The sequence below is a fragment of the Phalangium opilio genome, unplaced genomic scaffold (genome assembly GCF_054372755.1).
Source record: "Phalangium opilio isolate 3A_F unplaced genomic scaffold, DU_Popi_V2 ptg000002l_1, whole genome shotgun sequence".
In the NCBI taxonomy this organism is placed as follows: domain Eukaryota; kingdom Metazoa; phylum Arthropoda; class Arachnida; order Opiliones; family Phalangiidae; genus Phalangium; species Phalangium opilio.
Genome location: NW_028324144.1, coordinates 10755533 through 10776771, shown reverse-complemented (window position 1 = coordinate 10776771; position 21239 = coordinate 10755533). Strand labels below are relative to the sequence as shown.

At 36.5% G+C, this 21239-nt stretch overlaps 1 protein-coding gene, 1 long non-coding RNA gene and 2 other non-coding genes across 4 annotated transcripts; all 4 read right to left on the bottom strand.

Annotated features, from left to right (window-relative positions):
* Positions 1–5008: 5008 nt before the first annotated feature.
* Positions 5009–6801, bottom strand: LOC149719732 (uncharacterized). The gene is made up of 5 exons (XM_089861701.1): positions 6739–6801; positions 6589–6682; positions 6278–6511; positions 5532–5982; positions 5009–5456 (listed from the first exon to the last, which is right to left on the bottom strand). The coding sequence occupies exons 1-5, from the start codon at positions 6799–6801 to the stop codon at positions 5009–5011; spliced, it is 1290 nt and encodes a 429-aa protein (XP_089717827.1).
* Positions 6802–7921: 1120 nt separating this feature from the next.
* Positions 7922–8875, bottom strand: LOC149719731 (uncharacterized). Its single transcript, XR_016377793.1, has 3 exons — positions 8774–8875; positions 8603–8680; positions 7922–8538 (listed from the first exon to the last, which is right to left on the bottom strand). It is a non-coding gene; the product is annotated as an uncharacterized LOC149719731 (long non-coding RNA).
* An 11625-nt stretch (positions 8876–20500) lies between these two features.
* Positions 20501–20571, bottom strand: TRNAG-GCC (transfer RNA glycine (anticodon GCC)). The gene has a single exon. It is a non-coding gene; the product is annotated as a tRNA-Gly (tRNA).
* A 232-nt stretch (positions 20572–20803) lies between these two features.
* TRNAG-GCC (transfer RNA glycine (anticodon GCC)) lies at positions 20804–20874 on the bottom strand. The gene has a single exon. It is a non-coding gene; the product is annotated as a tRNA-Gly (tRNA).
* Between the last annotated feature and the right edge of the window lie 365 nt (positions 20875–21239).

Here is a 21239-nt window from a genome sequence, read left to right as displayed (position 1 = left end):
CAACTTTAAAAGAGCCTGTCACAGTAATCCCGCAATGCCCTCGGCTTCTTTAATTACCGCAATATGTTACCCTCATAATAAGAAATTTGAAAATGAAGCTACAAGATGGGGAAACGCCCATGAAAGTACCATGCGTGTCGAGTATTTAAAATTCATGAGAGAGAAGCACAAAAATTCCAAAGTCGAGAAGGCACCTTTCTTTAAATGTTAAGCACCCACACCTAGGTGCTTCGCCAGATGGCCTTGTAAGCTGTGACTGTTGTGGAAAGGGTGTTTTGGAGAGCAAATGCCCATTTTCTCTGAAAGGAAAATCCGCCAAAGTTGCCAATGATTACATGGGCCTTTGTCAAACGCAAACTGGATTACAACTTAAACAAGATCAGGCATATTATTATCAGGTTCAAGCCCAGCTTTTTGTTTCTGAAAGACTATATGCAGACTTTTGTGTTTGGACCAGTGTTGTTCTAAGTGGCACAATTGTGCCTTTTCGGCACATTTTAAGATCTTCAGCACCGAAAGCACATTTGGCCTGTTTAAAGCACATTTTCAAATTTCATTTTTAACATTAGCGTCTATGGGACGAAAATTCCGCCACTAGGTGGCGCCAAAAGCCTTTCGTTGGGGGGGGACGGAAATTTTCCTACCCCCAGGGGGGGGGAAGGCACATTTTGAAAAAAGCTTCCATTGGATCAGCACATTTTACTATTGGGGAAAGCACCTTTCCAAAAGTCGATGGAACAACCCTGGTTTGGACTGATATTGATTTCAATATAGAAAGGATCTATCCAGATTAAAATTTTGGGAATCGGCTAGTACAAAAGCGGAAACTTTTTTTATATTAGCTATCTTGCCAGAATTAGTTGGGAAATATTTCACCGATTGTTCTTCTTGCAATGAAAACACAAAACGAAGCCGTAAAAAATCGAAAATTCCAAAAGCTAAAACTTCAAAACAAGTCCCTTCTAGTCAAACGCCTGACTATCACTGCCATTAATAACAAATCAGACAAATTCTAACGCATTATCACCACTAAAATCTGTCTTGGCTCCAATAAAACCATCCACATCATCGACAATTGTATTTCATCCCGCCAGCCAATCACTAAAACAATCAGCGATAAATATTCCAACTAAATCCAACACTATATAACTACAGTTTCACCTCTGGAAAAAGTAAAGAGAATTCTAAGGTATTATCACCGCAAAAATCTAGCACGGCTCCAATAATCGTATTTCATCCCGCCAGCCAATCATCTGCCATGTCACCAAAAAATCGGCGACAAATATTTTAACTCCAACTAAATTTAATTCCAATATTTCGTCACCCGTTAAGAAAAAACCCTCGACAAATATTTTAACTCCAACTAAATCTAATTCGAGTTTTTCGTCACCCGTTAAGAAAAAACCCGCGAAAACTACAGTTTCACCTTCGGAAAAAGGTAAAGAGAACGAGAATGAGCAGGATGAAGATTTATGGTGCTACTGCCAAGAAACAGAAAATGGTCAAATGATCTTTTTCGAAGGGGTCAATTGCGAAATAAAATGGTTTCACACCAAGTGCCTAAAAATTAAAAAAATCCAAAAGGAAAATGGTTCTGTCCAGATTGTGCCAAAATTAACAGGAATTCAAAGAAAAGGAAACTTAAATTTAAGTTTAGATTTAAAAAATACTTGAGTAATAAGATGAAATTAAACTGACTTTCGTGATTAACTCTTTTTAATGTGTAATGGAAAATGGCTTTACAATTCTACTGTGATGTGATTAAAAAAAATACTTGCGGTACCTGATAACATTTACTGATGCACTCGTTATAATGTTCAATAATTTTTAACTTTTGTCATACTAGTTATTAAAAAAAAAATTAAATAATTACTTGTAATTCTTATTTGCAATTAATTCAGTTGGTACAACTGACGGGGCGGAACAGGAAAATTTGGTCTCGCCGAATTGGTCTCGCCATTTTGGTCTCGACGATTTGGTCGCTGGACTAATTGGTTGGTATGAAACGTAGTACATTTTCATACTACAGCATTTGCTTCCAAATTTGGCGCGCTTACGCTTTTACGCCCCGTGGGAGACGTTTCGGTACTAAGAGTAAAAGGGGGGCGAATCCATCGCCCCCACCTAAGGTGTCCGCGAAAGGCAAGATGGGCCGGGGAAATATCGCCGCGCCCGTAGAGACACGAGATGCTCCTTACCTCGTAATAGTGTAGGAGCTAGCCTCGGTCGTCCAAACCTCGTGCCATCTATTAATTAATTATTATGATAATTTTGACATGTACTTAATCAGTTATAATTATCATAATAATAACTTCTAGACATTTATCTATTTAATTGCAATATAAAATTTGAAAATTTTCCAAACACATATTTCATCTTTTTCACGCCAAAAACTCTTAAGCCCCGTTTTCATGAGAGCGATTTGCGAGAAAAAACCTGAAAAAATCGCGCGAGAATTTTTCTTGCCTGTTTTCATGTTTGCGAGAACTTTGAGACAATAGCGAGAAAGAGCCTGCGAGATCGATTTTAGCGATATCGCAAACGTCTGTCCGTTTTTGATTTCTTCGCTCTCGCTTCAGCGATTTTTATAACATTTCGCTACGTCACAACTTGGCTAAAGTTAATCAGCCAATAAAACTGAATAAAAATTGTCACGCGCTTTTTGTTAAATTATTTACCAACATTAGGCCTAATTTTTAAAATTGCGGGAAAGAATGTTTTTCTCTTTGAGCGCGTGCAGGATTGAAACGGTTATTAACATTAGGCTTAAGTTTTCAGAATCCATTTAGATATTTCTTTATTTTTTGATTACAATCCTAAATCTGTCGGGAAAAAGCCTACTAATAATGAATATTTCAAGCCTTTTATCGAAATTTTGAAAATTATAATTTATCAAATATAAACCTGCGAATGGCGGTAATGTCAAATTTTCATCTGTGTTGAAGCTTCAGATACAACTAACCAACGTTTCAAAATGTCACTCGGATTTTCTGGTTGGTCTCACAGGGTGAGCCCACCATCTACTTTTTGTTTAAACTGTTAATTTCTGTTCAAACTGAATAAAATTTGCAAAAGCAAAAGCTTCCTTCTCAGAAGATAGATCCTTGAATTTATGTAGAACCGCCATTTCAGGTCGGCTTAAAATCGGGCGTGAAATCACATTCTTATAAAAAATCGCTCTTCATGAAAACGAAAAAGTACAAGCAACAGTGGCGTCGCCAGGGTCTCGAATTTGGGAGGGCTTGAGCCCTCCCTAAAGTATTGTGTTTCCAATTTTTCAAAACACATCACTTTCATCATGACACCCTCTTGTCTAAAAGGCGAATATTAGAGTAATAAAATAAGGAAAAGTAATTAAGGACTGAAAGCATGTTTTATCACAAAAGCTTTCGTATCACACAAATTAATTTTATTACCGTTAAAATGTTTGAATATAACTAGACATTGACTATATCAGGACTAGACTAAACTCGAGTTTGACTAGTGGGCGTGCTTAATTGAGGGGGGGGGGCAGTAAATGGCAAAATTTCAATTATTCGATTCAGAGATCCTCGGTACTTTAGTGGGTAGAGGACGGGGAGAAGTTATTTTTTAGACCTTGCTTCGGAAGGCAGGCGATTGAAGCGAAAGGGGGAAGATTTTGCGCTCAGTGGAGTCTGTGCTTGGGACGGTGTAGGTATAGCTATGCTATTGAAAAATCATGAAAATAGACTGTTACGACTGTATACATACGCTATAGATAATATGAAATAGTGTTTCTATGTGTATTTCACTTTCATATAGTAAAAACTTCAATTCACCCCGACTGAATAATTAGGAGAGGCTTTCGGTAAATATAAGGGGGCGCTTTTAAGAAATTTTAGGAGGGGCTTCAGAGAATTTTCAGGGGCTCAAGCGCCTTCAAAAAACCCCTGGCGACGCCACTGACAAGCAAGAACTTGAATTAAGTCTCGCTAAAATCTTGAAGCGATATCGCTGTTTGGAAACTCGCTCTCGCTCTCGCAAATCGCTTCGAATCTCGCTCTCATGAAAACGGGGCTTTAATAGGTGGAATTAGAAACTTTTTACAAATTTCAATGGAAGAAAATGCTGTTTACATGGCCTTAATGGAGAGTTTCATACTTATAGGGAGCTATATATTATTTTCTTATGGTCTCACCGATTTGGTCTCGGTACTATTTGGTCTCGTGATTTTTTTGGTCTCGGGACTATTTGGTATCGTGATTTTTTGGTCTCGGGACTATTTGGTATCGTGATTATTTGGTTTCGGGACTATTTGGTATCGTGATTTTTTGGTCTCGGGACGGTTTGGTCTCTTGATTATTTGGTTACCTAATTAGTTACCTCCTTTTCCAAAGCAATGGTCCCAATAATTCGTTGCCACCTTCTCAAAAACAATGGTTCCAATAATTCGTTGCCACCTTTTCCAAAATATTCTCCTATTAATTAGTTGCCATCTTTTCCTAAATATTCTCCTATTAATTAGCTGCCACGTTTTCCAAAATATTCTGCTATTAGCTGCCACCTTTTCCAAAATATTCTCCTATTAGCTGCCACCTTTTCCAAAACATTCTCCTACTAATTAGCTGCCACCCTTTCCAAAAAATTCTCCTATTAATTATCTTACACCTTTTCCAAAATATTTCTATTATTGCTAATAAATTGTTCGTGGTAAGAGGCGTGCTTTTGATACTCATATAAATAATCTTCTTACCTCCAAACAAGGTTGGGTTGGGTTAGGTCCCGAGACCCATTTGTCCCGAGACCCATTTATCCCGAGACCAAAACGGCGAGACCAAATCGGCAAGACCATAACGGCGAGACCAAATTGTCGCGTACCGCTGACGTGGTCAGGTTCGTTAAAGCGCAACATACACTAGCTATTTTATCTATAGTAGCCGCTTGTTCAGTTTCAGCGCGTTTTAATAATTCCACTGGCAGTTTTGTGTGTAGGATTTTATATTTCTGTCGAAGATGTCCAATAACCCTTTCCACGTGGATACGCACATTAGCTAGTTTTCTGGTTGCCTCGACATCTTTTGGTTGGAGATAACTGTTTCTTCCCATTCACAAAAGCGGGATACTTGATAGTTGCGCAATAAAAACCGACTGCATCATCTATATCAAAGCCTCGATCTGCGAGAACTAGATCTCCTGGTATAAGTTTTTCTAAAATACCGCAACGTTCTGTTAAGTATTTGTCGCTGACTCTGCCTTTCGATATGAAACTGATACATCCTTGTGGGGTCACTCCAATTAAAAACTTGACAGTGTTTTGGTGTTTGTAACTTGACCACGTTTCTCCTTTGCTGATAACACTTGAAGGTTTAACAGCAAAAACTTCAAAACAATCGATTATTACAACGCATTTTTTCCCAAATTTCTCGCGGAAACTCATAGGCATGGTTGCCTGCAATTCGTCTTTTTCTGGCCATTTTATAAATCCTTTTAGACGACTGTATAAAGCATTTAAGCAATTGTAGAAAATTCACCCAACGCTCCTTTCAGAAATCCAGAATTTGTAAGATAACTCTTTACTAGTAGTAGCGAGTCTCAGTTTCATTAGTGTTAAAATAACTTGCTGAAAATGTCCCAGCTTAGAATTATTAAATAAATAAGGATCTAAGTGTTCCACAATATCTAATAATAGATCATGGCTTTCAAGTCCCGTAAAGAAAATAATTTTTTCCTTATCGTCCAAAAAATAAGAAGGGCCAAAATGGTGCTTTACTAATTCTTCTCTATGCTTTTGCAACTCGGTGTTCACTTTGGCTAATTTAGTTTGAAAATCTAAAATTTTACCTCCAGCCTCTCTTAATTTAGTTTCGAGGGTATTTATAACACCTAACGTTTCTTTATATTTTAATTCAGCACCTTCAAGTTCAAACTTCAGGCAAACTCTAAGTAACGTTTGGGATTGGGAGTATTTCTCTAAAGTTTCAAAATGTGTTTGGGAGAAGTTTTCAATTGTTCCGTAATTTTCTGTTTGGGAAGAATGTTCAACAACGTCTGTTTCGGTTTGAGTACACGCTATGGTTAATTTACTACTGATAGTTTCAGGCGATGCATGACAACTTTTTGTTTAATCAAATTGAGTCGCAGTGTCAGAGAAGTTTCGCCCACTTTCAAATTCTTCACCCTGAGTGACCAACCAGCTTTATAATTCCACTGTCTGGACTTTCGTCTGCATTTGAATCTCAAAATCCAGTATCATCGGGGAAATGTTAAACGAATTACTTTTAGAATTGATACAAGAAATAGGTGTTAAACGAATTACTTTCAGAATTGATACAAGAAATAGGAGTTGATTGAGCTGTTGGTCCGGTTCGTTTTCTCTGCCCCAAGGTAACACTATTACTGTTAATTCTTAGATTCCTATTTATCTTCCTTTGATATCGCATAAAGGTACTATCATTGTTTTTGGCACCGGTAGAGATAGTTTCCGAACCATGTAACAGCTTACTTGGGAGCCAATCTGGGTGTGTTTGGTCATAAAGTTTAACTGGTGTTCCTAAATTAAAACACAAATTAATACTAACTTACTAATTTGCATGACAAAGCGTATTACTTAATTAAAAAATGACCAACCTGTGATAAAATTTCTTGAGCAAACTCGTTTATCGGAATTTTGAACATCTATACTTTTAAGCCTGATCCAAATATTATGTTTTTCCAGCGAAACCTTAAATGTTTTTTCACCCTGTCTTTCAATAACTTTTGGTATTCTGAAAAACTTACTTCTAGTTTATTTTTCCCTATTTTGCAATTTTTAACACAACAACGTCTATGTTTACGCGACATTATCAGGCTTAAGTGCTCCCAAGATGGTTACCCAAAAGTTATTGACGTTTCCTCTGGCATTATAGATGGCAGCACGCTGTTTCACTCCCCCTCACTTCTCGCTATGACGTTTCACCACACCTTAGCGCCACCGCTCTATTTAAGTATTTAATGACTTAATGAGAAATTTTACTTCAAAACTATTCAAGTTCTGATTTCATAGGTCAGTTGACGTATGTTTCGAAACACAGTGTTTATACCAGGTTTTTGTAAACTTTGGAATTATAATTGCTGGATTTTTGCCATATCAATTAAAGTTAAATTTCTTTCAAATATCATATTAGTCTGAAATTTCTGCAAAACAATAAATGAAAATTTCAGAACGTTTGTGGGTTTGACATAAACTCTTTGGTTACCTGAAAAATTAAAAATTTCTGCAAAACAATAAATTGCAATTTCTGGACGTTTGTGAGTTTGACAAAGAGTCTGTGGTTTCCCACGGATTGTGTGTTAAAGCAGAGTTTTAAGGAGCGTAAATGTATCTCAGATATGTAGAAGTAAATTTTAACCTTGCTACATGCCCTTAAGTTGTTAGTACATTCTAAATGCTTTGACCGTAAAACTTGTGAAAGCAAAAACAAAATCTTTTATATAATACAATAAAAAGAATAATTAGCGTTAACTTGATATTCTAGGTAATTATACAAATATCGAAATATATTCGAAAAGGATTTAGAAAATAAATAAACCGATGAAAAGTTACTATTGACACAGATTTTCTCCGGATTACCTTTCCCCAAATTCATAATTACCTTTATTAGCTAAATTATTAATATAATAACGCCTTGATATTAGATGTTTAAAAAGGAAATGCCACCATAGAGATAAAAATGGAGTAGAAACATATAGAAGTGAGATCCGAAAAGTATTTGGTATTTTTGATGTCGAAATAATTGAAGCGAAATCAATTTTAGAGAAATCAAACCTGGTACCATTTCAGAATTAATCAATGTTAACGATTATAGATTGTGATTTTTTAAAGTAGAAGAAATAATTGTCCATCATCTTTAACTTAAGAAACTTTTAGTAAGTATGGAATTTTATACACCACAGTGATAACTTTACGTTGTTTTGTAATCAAAATCGAAAAATTATGAAGGCTTGTACTGATGGTTTTTCCAGGAAACAGCTTATAATATTTCTCGTGCCATAGATGCACTCATATTATACCAAAACGTTTCCAAATAAACTTCTATACATTTTTGAGCTATGTAATAAATATTTCACACATTTTCTCTACTTAAATTTACAAATATGAAAAGCGCTTTAATTTTTGTAAACTTCTAATATTGATTTCAAATAATATACGAAAATATCATAAATTACTAAAACATTCCAGTTTTTAAATTGGGGAGCTAGTATAGTTTGTAAGGTATTAAAATAGAGCGTTACAATAATAAAAACCACGAAGAAAGGTTTGAGTTAAGTTTATGCTGCTATTCCTATTCAAAAATCTCTATTGATATTAAGTCCTGATCAGGACGACCCTGGCCTCTTCTACAATCGTATGAAAAATTTCTAATTAAAAATAAAATATAAAATCAAAAGTACACCCTGAAGGGCAAATTGGATCGGTTGTTGGCAATAGAAATAAAAGCGGTTGGCCTCGTTCAATAAATATTTTCTTTATATCTTCTACGATCCCCCATCCGCCTCCCCTCATTTCATCGTGTCTGAGCCGTGAAAATGTATCTCGCTCTAAAAACGTTCATCTCCTGATTTTACCAAGATAATCACAAGGCTGCAAAACGCGGTAGTTTACTTTTATTAATCGATTATTAATCGATTTCGATTGTCGGGATGTATTTTTGTCAGGTTTAATGATGCGGTAAGTTGTGGTCTAGAAATATATTGGGGTGTACGTTTTGTATTTTTATACAGCAATAAGATCTACATTTTTCATTTCTCTTTAATTTAAAAAGTGCAGAATTACCTGTTTCACCAGAATATAATTTTGTCACTTTAGTTGGTAGTGTTCTTTCGCAAAATCTTAAACATTTCAAACGCGCCAGTCCGACATGAAATTCGGGAATCCACATTTCTATTTTGAAAAAAAAAAAAATTTTGCTCGAAAGCGGAAAATGAAAATTTTTCAATTATTTACGCTTTAGTTTCAAGAACTTTTTGGTAAACTCACCAAATTTTTTTGGGGTTAAAAGGTACAATTTATGATTGAAATATCCAGTAGACAAGTGTATCAGGATCTGCATTTTGAATGGTTACCCGGACGAAAGTTCAGAAGCCTCTCAGTCTCGACTGAACTGGATGACAGATTCCTTGCAGCCTTGAAAACTAGTTTGGTGATTTCTCCCCGGCGCGCTTTAAATTTCTTTAGTAATGTAAAATACAGGTCCACGAGTTTTGCAATACTCGTATACAATTAATAACGGAGAAATAATTTCTGGAATACTACTCTCAAAGCAAAATCTGTCATGATTTCGGCAAAACGACAAAAATTCCAAAAAAAATTAACTATTTTCATCTTTTTTTTTTTGAAGTAACTGAGGCTGCATGTTCTTGACTAAGCAGTGTCCATATCTCTGATAGATGTCAGACTAGAGATGTGAAATTAGCGTAATTTACCCAAAATGTTTCGGTAAATTATTTATTAAAATTTTGGAATAACAAAAATTACCGTAATTTATTGTATTTTATATTTTCTCAGGCTTATTACCGCGGTAATTTACCGAAAAATTAGCATTTTAAAATACGGTAAGATATAAATCGGTAATTTACGCGGTATTTGGTTAATTGTCGGTAATTTACAGACGGTAAATTACCAACTCGAATCTCTATGTCAGACTTGTTTGAAAGGTTTAATTTTAAAATTTTGAAGGAAAACACCAGCAAAGATTTTTAAAATCGGTTTGTAATAGCAGGGATAGATTTATTTTTTTAAGACGGAATGGGTAATAGGGTTATTCGGGTGCGCGTCCAAGTCCACGACCCCCTTACCCGTGACGGAGGGGTATGAAAGAAGAGGCGGGTCTTCTTTTCGTTATGGCGTTGTATGTATATCCGGGTCAAATAAACGTCGTCTGCCCCTTCGTCTGCCAAGTTGGAATGGGCTCGGATTGTAATTTTTGAAAGAACATTGTTTAAAAATGGAAGTTACACAAGACATAGGGCTTGCAAATGAAAAAAAACAAACGGGGAAGACCCAAGAAAATTAAAAGTGAGTTAGAATTGAGTAAAAGTCTTCATAGATATTACAACACGAACAGGTTTTAACCAAACACTAAGCTCACAAAACTCCTGGCCATTCACTAAGCCTTGGTTAACTTCATCAAATTCGTTTACAAAATCATGAGGATAGTAGACATGATTGGCTTTAGAAAGAATTAGCGAACACTTTTCACCCTTACAGATGTACTCAAAATCCAAAACACCGGCACCAAATTCACTAACTACCTTCTTAATTGCTATTAAAAACAATTCCCGAATTATTTCCGGACCCTCGCTTTGATACGCTCCATTTTGAACCCCTGTGAAGACGCTTATCTGTACAACGCAAGAGGGGTTGTAGTAATAGCGACAGAGGTAAACAGCAATTACGTATTTTTGGTTCTCCTTGTCAGCAACGTCACCAATACGTAGTTTTAGTGAGTCAATAAGATAATTAAATTTTTTGTTTACGTGTTGAAGGAAGGGGCCCTATACTCGGCTATGAGTCGGACTGAAGTATAGGCCAAACGTTGTCCATTCCGTCTTAAAAAAATAAATCTATCCTTGGTAATAGCTTAAGTCCTTAATTACGTTTAAAAAACATTTTGCTCACAAAATCAATTACATTAAATTAATGACTTTTATTGGCGCAGCCGCATAAGCCCTAAATTATTCAGCATCACCAAATAATGCTAATGCAATGCCTTCTATCTCAACCCATGAAAGCCACACTTTTAGCATGGTCTTCTTGAAGTTGGACGGCTATACTTTTTGTCTGTTCAGACTTAAAATGTGGTATTATATAACGAAAGTATAATAATATCTGGTTTTATATTATACCAGATTTTATAAAAAATCTTCCTCAAAATTGGCAGAAAATGCGTCCGTGAATAATAGATTCGACAATGCTTTTTAAATAAGTTCATACCAAGAAATAATCTGTGGGGAGATAAAAAACTATGTAATCTTAAGTTTTTAGTTCAAATGTTTTTTATGAACTTCTTGCATTTTAGTTTTTTACCTTGCATATACATAACATCACAAAGAATAATAAAGTTAGTTGATTCGTTGACGCTAGCGCGTTTTCTGTCTCTCCTACTTAAGTACCCACAATTGGTGACCCGAGATTTTAGTTTACACACGGAGAACGATATGCTGGGGAACGACGACGACGAGAAAACTTCTCTAACTGAAAAAATTAAGTATCTAAACGAGAAAATTAACCAAGTGATGTCTACTAAGGACTTCAGCAAGGAGGAGAAGCCCGAAAGCTATGAAATTTCTCGTTTCTCAGACAAACTTCCTACAGTAAAGTAATGAAAAATTAGCGTCGTCAGCTGTAGAATTATCTTTTGAGGTACTTACATTTTTAATTAAATTAACATACTCAGACTTAATTTATTTTTATGAAACTAGAAAAAGGCACACCTTGAGTAGTTACTTGTTAATTTGAAAGTATTCCGAAACGTAACTTCGCTTTAGTTTTTAAATGATTGCTGGAGCACCAAAAACCCCATGTTATTCCTATGGGAAAATCAGCTAAAATCTGTGAATTTTCATTTAACATTATGCGAGGGTGTGGGTTCTTATTTAGAAGGGCCTACCGGCCCTCTAGAATATATTGTGATTGCGGAAGACACTTTACTTCCGGTTTTTTTAAAGGGTATGAGAAGCTTCGTTTGAAAAACCTCTGATTTATATAACAAAAGATAGAACTAATTTCTGTGAATTCAAAAATATCAAGCTTTTAATTCTCAGATTTCTGGTTATTTGGCAATATGCATTTGAAAATTATTCATTTAAAATTATTTGAAATCCACTTTTTATGAAAGGCTAAAACGTTTTCAGAAGTTTGACGTCACAGATATATTTTTTCACGTGAGAATGGTGCCACTCTCTCTGATATCAGCCACTCTCTCCGATATCAGCCACTCTCTCCGATAAGAGCCAGAGTTTAGACTGGCAAGAAGCTGGAGACGCGTATAGCATTCCCGCACTTTTTTACACGCTTCGCACGGCAGTTAAAGAGGATCTACGATCTTCTGCTGCAGAAATGCTCTACGGCGAAACACTCAGGCTGCCTGGAGATCTCTTCCTTCAAATTCCGCAGCAACAAAATCCTTAAGACTTTAGCTAGGTTCCCACATGACCGAAAATGACGACCGAAAACTTTAGCGTTGCGGAAAAAAATGAGTTTTACGCAGCCCTTTGACGGCAAGATTTTAGTTTGGTTCACACATACGACCGAATTCCGACAGAAAAGGGCGGTCGATGAATTGGAATTGGGACTCGGAGGCATAAGAGCTTAAGCCTTGGCCTTTGACTTTCCCTTAATGGTATCGTATTTAGGGAGCTTACTTCTGCCAAATTAAGGTCAGAGATTCAAATCAAAGGTTTATTACATACAAACACGGAAATAGCGACTCGCGATAAAATCCGATTAGAGAATTCAGACTTAAAAGTTCATAACATGCAAATGTGGCAATGGCGACTGGCGATTTGGAAAAAAAAACCCTCAAAGCGGCCATAAGAACTCCGCTATTATGACGTCAACAGAAGGTTCATCCGGAAACGAATTTTGATTGGTTACGAAAATAATTTTACGTCGTCCTCTGCGTCAAAAATAGAACACCAATTCTGTTCGACCGAAAGCTGTTTCGGTCGCGTTTTGCGGAAGATGTTTTGCCGCAGAGGTACTTACGCAGTGTTTCCGTCGGGTTTTCGGTCAAGTGGGAACTAAGCTTTTCTTAGCTCCTTGCGCACTATCATGCAATCCATCCGTCCAAACCCTGCTTCTTCGTCAACAAAGACCTTTCAGACTGCTCGCACGTCTGGATTCGCAGCGATATGGTTCGTAAACCATTATAACCAAAATATGACGGTCCCTATCAAGTGCTCGACCGTTACGGGAAATATTTCAAGCTACGTAATAAAGGCAAAACGGACACCGTAACCATCGACCGCTTGAAACCGGCTAATCGAATTTAAAATGAACCTATAGAATTCCTAGTAGCTCTAAAGCAACAAGCTGCCCCAGTAGAAAGGACACTCGTGCGGATATGTAAGATAATAAAAAAAAGTGAAACAATAGAGGCTACAAAAGCGAGCATGAGATAAAAATTTCTTTACTAGACGCTATACCTCCAGTTCTAAGCGAGACTGACAAATATTAACCTATAAGTAGAACTCGCAGCAGACAGCTTTCCTTCTAAAGACTTTAGCTATCCTCTAGCACTATGCCTAAACCACCACAACAGTGCTAAACCAAGGCACCATTGCGTGCCTCGGAGGAGACGGAGTCTGTTTACACTTTTCTGTGGCTTCAACAAGAGTTCGTTCTGGTGGAGTCACCAAATAAGTGTTAACTTGAAAAAGACGGAATCGGAATGATGGGGATGAAAAGCCCCGAACACAAGGTATTCCTGGCGCCATGCATTGCCAAAGCTAAGCTAGAAAGACCTTGGAAAGTCGGAACAATACTCGTGCGAGGGGGGGGATTCTCGGTGCATGGCTTGAATCGTGAAACATACGAACACAGCTAGATAAGCCTTGTATATCTCGTGTCCACGGCCCTTTGTGATGCGTATAAGGAACGGTCCAGCGTAGTCCACACCACATTGTAGGAATGGTCTAGCTTTATTTATTCTCGCTGAGGGCAAATCGCCCATTATTTGTTGGACAGTCATAGCTTTTTGACGAGTGCAGCGAATCCATTTCTTTAGTTGGTATCTTACTGCATCCCTGATGCCAATTATCTAAACCTTTGTTGAAGGTTTGCTACGATCAGTTGTGATACTCTATGGAAGCTTTTCGTGTGCTCATAGTTTATTAGGAAATCCGTTAAACGACTTTGCCGCTGAAGAACTGCTGGATATTTCTGGATCAAGGGTAAATTCGCGTTCCACAAACAACCACCAACTCTTAGGACGCCATATCGACCCACGAACGGTTGGAGTGGTAACAGTTTTCTTTTTGGTGAAATTGAAGTTTCCTTTTCAGCTGCTTAATCTCCATGGGGTAGTGTTCAGACTGTACTACTTTGACCCAATGATAGAGTGCATCGTCCAATTCTTTCGTTAACAACACTATAGCATCGTAAAGATTATGGCTGTGACTCGGATTAGTGTTCTTACAGAGAACAATAGGAAATGTGCTTTCGGATTGGTATCTACCAATGTAGACCTTGACGGTTCTTTCCTCGACGAGAGAATATTCAGGTTCCTCCATCTGCTGTTCAGGCTCCGTTAAAGTATCTTGCGAAAGCCATTCTGGCCCATGCCATCACAAAAGAATAATTTCTCAGTTTTCCGTTGCCTGCCAAGTGTCGCCATTGTGCGGTTGAAAGGGATTCTTGGACTTCAGCGACTCGATTGGCAACAAAGGTTTTCAATCTGTGTGGAGGTGCTCTTTGCAATGAGAGAACGTTCTTCGAATCTGACCAGCAAACAATTGTAGCAATGTCTGTGGTACTTAGAAGTGCCTCTTGGATCAATTTTATCAATGTCGCGAGTAAAAGTGTGGCGAAAAGTTCAAGCTCCTGTACGTTTACAGTTATGGAACGCCGTTTCGGCCAAAATTATAGCTGGTTGTGGTCTAGATGGCGGGTTGTGGTCTAGATGGACTTAGTTTTTTCTCTTTGAAAAATGTTATCCTTCAAACTGAAGCGGCGTTTATTGCAGGATTTTTTTCAGTTTCAATAAATCAATAGGTAAATGTATAAAATTATTACGTAATTAATGCTTGATAAATTTGTTTTGCATGCAATATTACCATGGGGTTGTACATTTTTCAAGGTCTCATTCATTTTGGACGAAAACCCAAAATACCTAAATATTTCCCATGAGGAAAAAATGCCATTTGTCCGACCCCTCGGCGTGAAGTCATTACATTAAATTATACAGAAAATTAATTTTGATTTTGACCATTAGAATATGAAAAAAGAAATGTCACAAATTTCCAAAATTGGCCATTTGCCCGACCCCTCGGCGTGAAGTCATTACTTTAAATTATACAGAAAACTAATTTAGATTTTGACCATTAAAATATGAACAACGAAATGTTACAAATTTCCAAAATTGTTATTTAAAGTAAGAGTATTCTATTCATATACATCGGAGAATATAATAACAGGGGCTGTGGAACGCCTCTTAAGTCTCTCTGAAGAACCAAATTTTCTGTAGAGAAAAAAATTTCTAAGTCCATCTAGACTACAACCTACCATCTAGACCACAACCCGCTATCTATAGACTACAACATGTAAGCCCCACAAAACTGGTAGGCTTACCCTAGAGTAATACAGCACTGTTTTTCAATACAATAATTTATTCTCACTCACCCAGTCATCGTTTAAAGTTTAAAATAAAAAGTAAAGTACAAAATAAAAATAGAGGAGCTTCCTCTCTTCGGTGAGCAGCCAAAAGATGTCTTTTTGGTCCCCGGTCCCTCCTTTTATAGACACAGGGTCTCGAGTCGGATCTAAGGGTTCCTTCCCCCTTGACTTTTGGTCAAGGGGTTAAGTCTCTGTCGGGATTCCGACGAGGACAGTTGCGCGGTCCAATAGGACTTTCTTAGACCCCCCTGATAGTTTTACAAGCGTATGCTCGTTCCGCTGCCACCCCAAGCTCGCTAATTTTAACGTTATGAGGAGCAACGGCCTACCAGGGGTAACGCCATTTCGCGTTTGCGATATGGCCGTTACAAACATGACATGTAGACCACAACCCGCCATCTAGACCACAACCAGCTATAATTTTGGCCGAAACGGCGTTCCATACGAGTGCGATTACTTCGCCTCAATCAGATTAGATCACTTTGATTTGTAACGAAATATTTTCGCAGTTTCAGTATCCCTTTATATTTTGTATGTTTATTGCGTTTTTAGTTTTATTCCTGGGATAGCTTTGAATAGAGTTTTGAAAATGCCCCACTATAGTTTATCATAGAATGACCTCAGCTCGGACCTGACTTCTAACCCCTTATATCTTTTTTATATTTTCAACAAAAAACACTTCGCCATACCAAAAGTAACACAATACGTATGACCATACCAAAAATAGCTATTGAAAATAATCTTTGAAAACAGAATTTAGATTCTATTGTATCTTTAAGCTTAACAAATTCGCGAGTGTGCATGCGTCTTTTAACTGAAACTCGAACCATGCCTTTGTAAACGGCCAATGCTTAGATATAGTAAGAGTAAGAAACAACGCGCGCGCCTACGTCATGGGTTTCCAAGCCGTTCCCAACATTGTCGCTTGCAGGCGCGTAGGAACGTTTCGAATTTAGGGGGGTACAGTCTTAATGTGGATTTGGGCGCCCCCCCACCCAAAAGAAAAATGTCGAAAAATACATTTAACAATTATGGTACTTTAGTTACAGTGAAATGGTGAATTATTATGATTTTCCAAAAACTGGTGGCCGATAGTTGTGGGTTGTGGATAATTTTCGGCACAAGAAATTTTAATCAATCCTCTCTGGATATGTTTAGATAATCACTAAATGATTTATTCTTTTTGACTAATTTTTTTGCTCGTATGCCTGGGCACCAACTCTTTTAGAGAAATTTTTAATTGGAAAAATAGGATTCCCTTCTCAAAATATCGGATTTTATGGGACCGGATTCATAAAACTAAAGGATTATATAGGACTCTTAAATGATAAGACCCATAGTGTGGATAATTTTATTTAGTGAGAATGTAAGATTCCTTTAAGTGCGTTGTATCACATGCTCAAGGGCTCACATAGAAGACACATTCAGATTAACTTTTAAAAGTGACTAATGATTAAAAAAAACAATAAGCAAAAAGAGACTTAAAAGTGACTGGAAATTACCAAATCAAGCTATTTAAAAGGGTCAGGTGGGAAAAGATGTTTTCCAGAGAAAACTAATTTTCAAAATTATTTTTATAATTAAAGATAATTTAAAAGTCTGTGCTCTAATTGAGCTTAATCTGTGAACTTAGACATTTTAGATGAAAGGTCTTTGGCAAAGTTCAATTGGAACGCAGCTCAGAATGCAAAGTAATTGATATACTTTAAAAATTATTAAAATTCAATTATGGAAACATTGAAGGGAAAAATCTTCTGAGCGAGCGAAGCGAGCCCTTACAAAAATCTTCTTAAGAGTTCTAAAGGAATTTCTTTGGAACCCTACGGAGCCCTTGGGATAATTTTCTAAAGAAACTATTTCCAAAGACTTCCTTGGAATTTCCTAAAGAATTCTTGAGACAAATTTCGAAAGAATGTCTTGGGATTATTTTCTAAAGAAATTCTTTAGGGATTCTAGAGATAAATTTCTTAAGAAGGTCTAGGGATTATTTTCTAAAGAAATTCATTAGGAATTCTAAAGATAAATTTCCAAAGAATGTCGTGGGATTATTTTCTAAAGAAATTCTTTAGGAATTCTAGAGATAAATTTCCAAAGAATGTCGAGGGATTATTTTCTAAAGAAATTCTTTAGGAATTCTAGAGATAAATTTCCTAAGAAGGTCTGGGGATTATTTTCTAAAGAAATTCTTTAGGAATTCTAGAGATAAATTTCCAAAGAATGTTTTGGGATTATTTTCTAAAGAAATTCTTTAGGAATTCTAGAGATAAATTTCCTAAGAATGTTTTGGAATTATTTTCTAAAGAAAGTCTTTAGAAATTCTTGAAATAAATTTCCAAAGAACGTCTAGGGAATATTTTCCAACGAAATTCGTTTGGTATTCAAGAGAAAATTTCCAAAGAAGGTTTATTTTCCAACGAAATTAGTTACGAATTTTAGAGATGAATTTCAAAAGGCCAGATATATTGCAATTATGCTTTACATATAATTATCTCAAAATATTTTACCCAAATTGTTTAGCTAAAGTTTTCCTAGATAGAAATTTACTTTATGGTTAAAAAAAAATAAAAACGTTTCACGAAGGCTTGTCCCGTAGCTAAGGCTCAGCAAGCGCTGAAATGGAATGTCATATTTACCTATTTTTTATTTATTTATTTTTTTTTGCCTTTAATAATCCGTGAGGTGTTTATGTAAAGGATAAAATAGATTAAAAGTAAAATAAGAGTTATTAAAATCGTTATGTTTAGATTTACAGGGAGTATAAGCTGTCAGTCGGAATTTTTGCTTAATTATCTTATGACATGTTTTATCTTTATTTCGAGCGTAATTAGAGTCCAAAATAAATATTTTTTTTAAAACATTGTAGAGAAAACTAGCTTAAACGCGTTTCTGATACTCAAAAAACTTTCAGTGAATATACATTATTAAATTTAACAACAACGTCTGTATCTACTGCTTGGCCGTTGAAGCCTCCAAAACCCACTTAGTACCCCATACAATTGCACAAGGTTAAAACTTTCTGCCGTTTACGGATGTTTTAAGTCGATAAAATGTCTGACTTTAAAAGCAATTTCACACTGCATGCGAAACTTAACTCGCTATAAGGGGTGTAGTTCAGCATATAAGAACTACACTTCCTGTATTGGGATATGGTTCTGCATGTAAGAACTATCCTCGTTTCAAGTGGCTAAATTAATTTACCACTTCTCTATATATTTCCCAAGAAAATTCCATCGCTATTTCCCACGAAAATTCCAAAGACAATTACCAAGTAAATTCCAAAGACATTTCCCAAGTAAATTCCAAAGACATTTCCCAAGTAAATTCCAAAGACATTTCACAAGTAAATTCCAAAGACATTTCAAAAGAAAATTCCAAAGACATTTCAAAAGAAAATTCCAAAGACATTTCAAAAGAAAATTCCAAAGATATTTCCCAAGAAAATTCCAAAGATATTTCCAAAGTAGTTTCCAAAGATATTTCCAAAGATATTTCCCCGAGATATTTCCAAAGACATTTCTCAAGAAAATTCCAAAGATGTTTCCAAGAAAATTCCAAAGATATTTCCCAAGAAATTTCCAAAGATATTTCCCAAGAAAATTCCAAAGATATTTCCAAAGTAGTTTCCAAAGATATTTCCAAAGTAGTTTCCAAAGAAAAAGAGGCCAATATTCCCCAATTTCCTAAAGAACGCCTTAAGGATTTCCATAGATATTTCCCAAGGAATTTTCTTAAGAGTTCTTAAGAAGATTTTTGTAAGGGAGCTCCGCGATTTTTTTATCTGACCAAATGAGAGCTCGCTAATTCTACCTTTAAAACTTCATACAACTGGGATTATAAATAATTACTTCAAAATCCCAAAAATATAGGACTTTAAGGACGATTTGTGAAATTGTAGGATACTTTCTAAAATATAGGATTTTATTGGAATTATAGGATCTCTGGGTGCTGAAGCGTAAGTGGCAGGCACTACAAGAAGCAGACGATTAAGATGCAAAAGACTAGGTTTCGTCCTGCATACTTTCTTGCTGCCATTGCCTTTAAAAAAAGTTTTCTCCGTGTCCGCTTTATTTTCACAATAGATCATTTCGGTATTCATCTCTGCGCAGGCACGAACGGTCTTCCGCGCCCCAAATTTGCGAAGCTGTCTTTGATAAGCCGAATAAGCTCTCTACCTTCTTATATACCAAAGACGGGCGCCTAATACCGAAATGGTCTATTCACCTCTTTTTACTTCAGTATCATTTTGGCGTCCTTTGATTATAAATTTGGCGCCCTTTCTGATCTATTAAGGCGCACTAGTAAAATTTTAGGGGGGGTACAATTGTACCCCCCCTGTTCCTACGTCACTGGTCGCTTGGAAAACACCTGAAAGCCTACGTGATGGGTTTCGGCAATCTTTACACCATCGGATGACCCCGAACGTTGGGGCATAAAGAAAATATAGAAAACAACATATAGAAAACACCTGATTGGGCATCACGTATCGACGTGTTGAAGTACACGACCTAATAGACGATTGGCTCCCCTAACATTTTGAGGTTAACCACTTGATAAAACTCGGTTACATCGAGGGAAGATAAGCAGTCTTGGACAGAGTTAGAATTTAACTTAATCAGACGAGACGATACCTTTGCTGACAAACTACCACGAGATGATCACCCGAAGTAGTCTAAACGAAGGAATTGCCACGAGCCACTACGTTCCCGAATAGAGATCTAACTACCTGCGCTGGCAGCAACCTGTTCGAACCCTCCCGGAACTGAGCCACTTGATAGCCGCCCGTCCATAGCCGAGCTGTCGCCACGATGAACGTCATAACCGCTAGATGACAATCACACGTTCCTGAACGACTATCGCCGATGGAAAGGAACGTTGCACCGTATAGTGTTGAGTACCCTCTTAAACCACTAAAGGCCTAACGCGAAATAACTTTACCGTGCGAAGAGTAGAATATGGAAAGAATGGTATTTCATCTGAATATTTGATAATCAAACCAAATATTTCCTTGAATTATTATCTCAAATAATATTTTTAAAAGGATTGATCAATTTAACAATTATCATTTTACTTAATTTTCGTAATTTTTTAATATATTCCCAAGACCCTGAAGTAAGGATAATACAATTTAAACACAATATCGTTATGCATCAAATGACGACCAAAACATGCATCGGCCGGGAATCGAACCCGGATCTCCCGCGTGGCAGGCGAGAATTCAACCATTGAACCACCGATGCTCTGCAAAGAGTAGAATATGGAAAGAATGGTATTTCACCTGAATATTTGATAATCAAACCAAATATTTCTTTGAATTATTATCTCAAATAATATTTTTAGAAGGATTTATCAATTTAACAATTATCATTTTTCTTAATTTTCGTAATTTTTTTAATATATTCCCAAGACCCTGAAGTAAGGATAATACAATTTAAACACAATATCGTTATGCATCAAATGACGACCAAAACATGCATCGGCCGGGAATCGAACCCGGATCTCCCGCGTGGCAGGCGAGAATTCTACCATTGAACCACCGATGCTCTGCAAAGAGTAGAATATGGAAAGAATGGTATTTCACCTGAATATTTAATAATCAAACCAAATATTTCTTTGAATTATTATCTCAAATAATATTCTACAGGGCCGGTAGGCCCTTGTAGATATGACTTGATACTCTTTTGTAACGTTAAAGCAAAATTCACATGCTTTTACCAATTTTCCTATGGAGAATAACATGGGGTTTTTCATGATATTTAGCCATCTCTAACTGAAAAACTAGAGCGAAGTTACTTTTCGGAATACTCTTAATTTAACAATTAAGTATTCAGGGTGTGCCTTTTGCAAGTGTCATGAAAAACAATTAAGTCTAAGTATGTTAATTTTAGTTAATTACGGAAGTACGGCT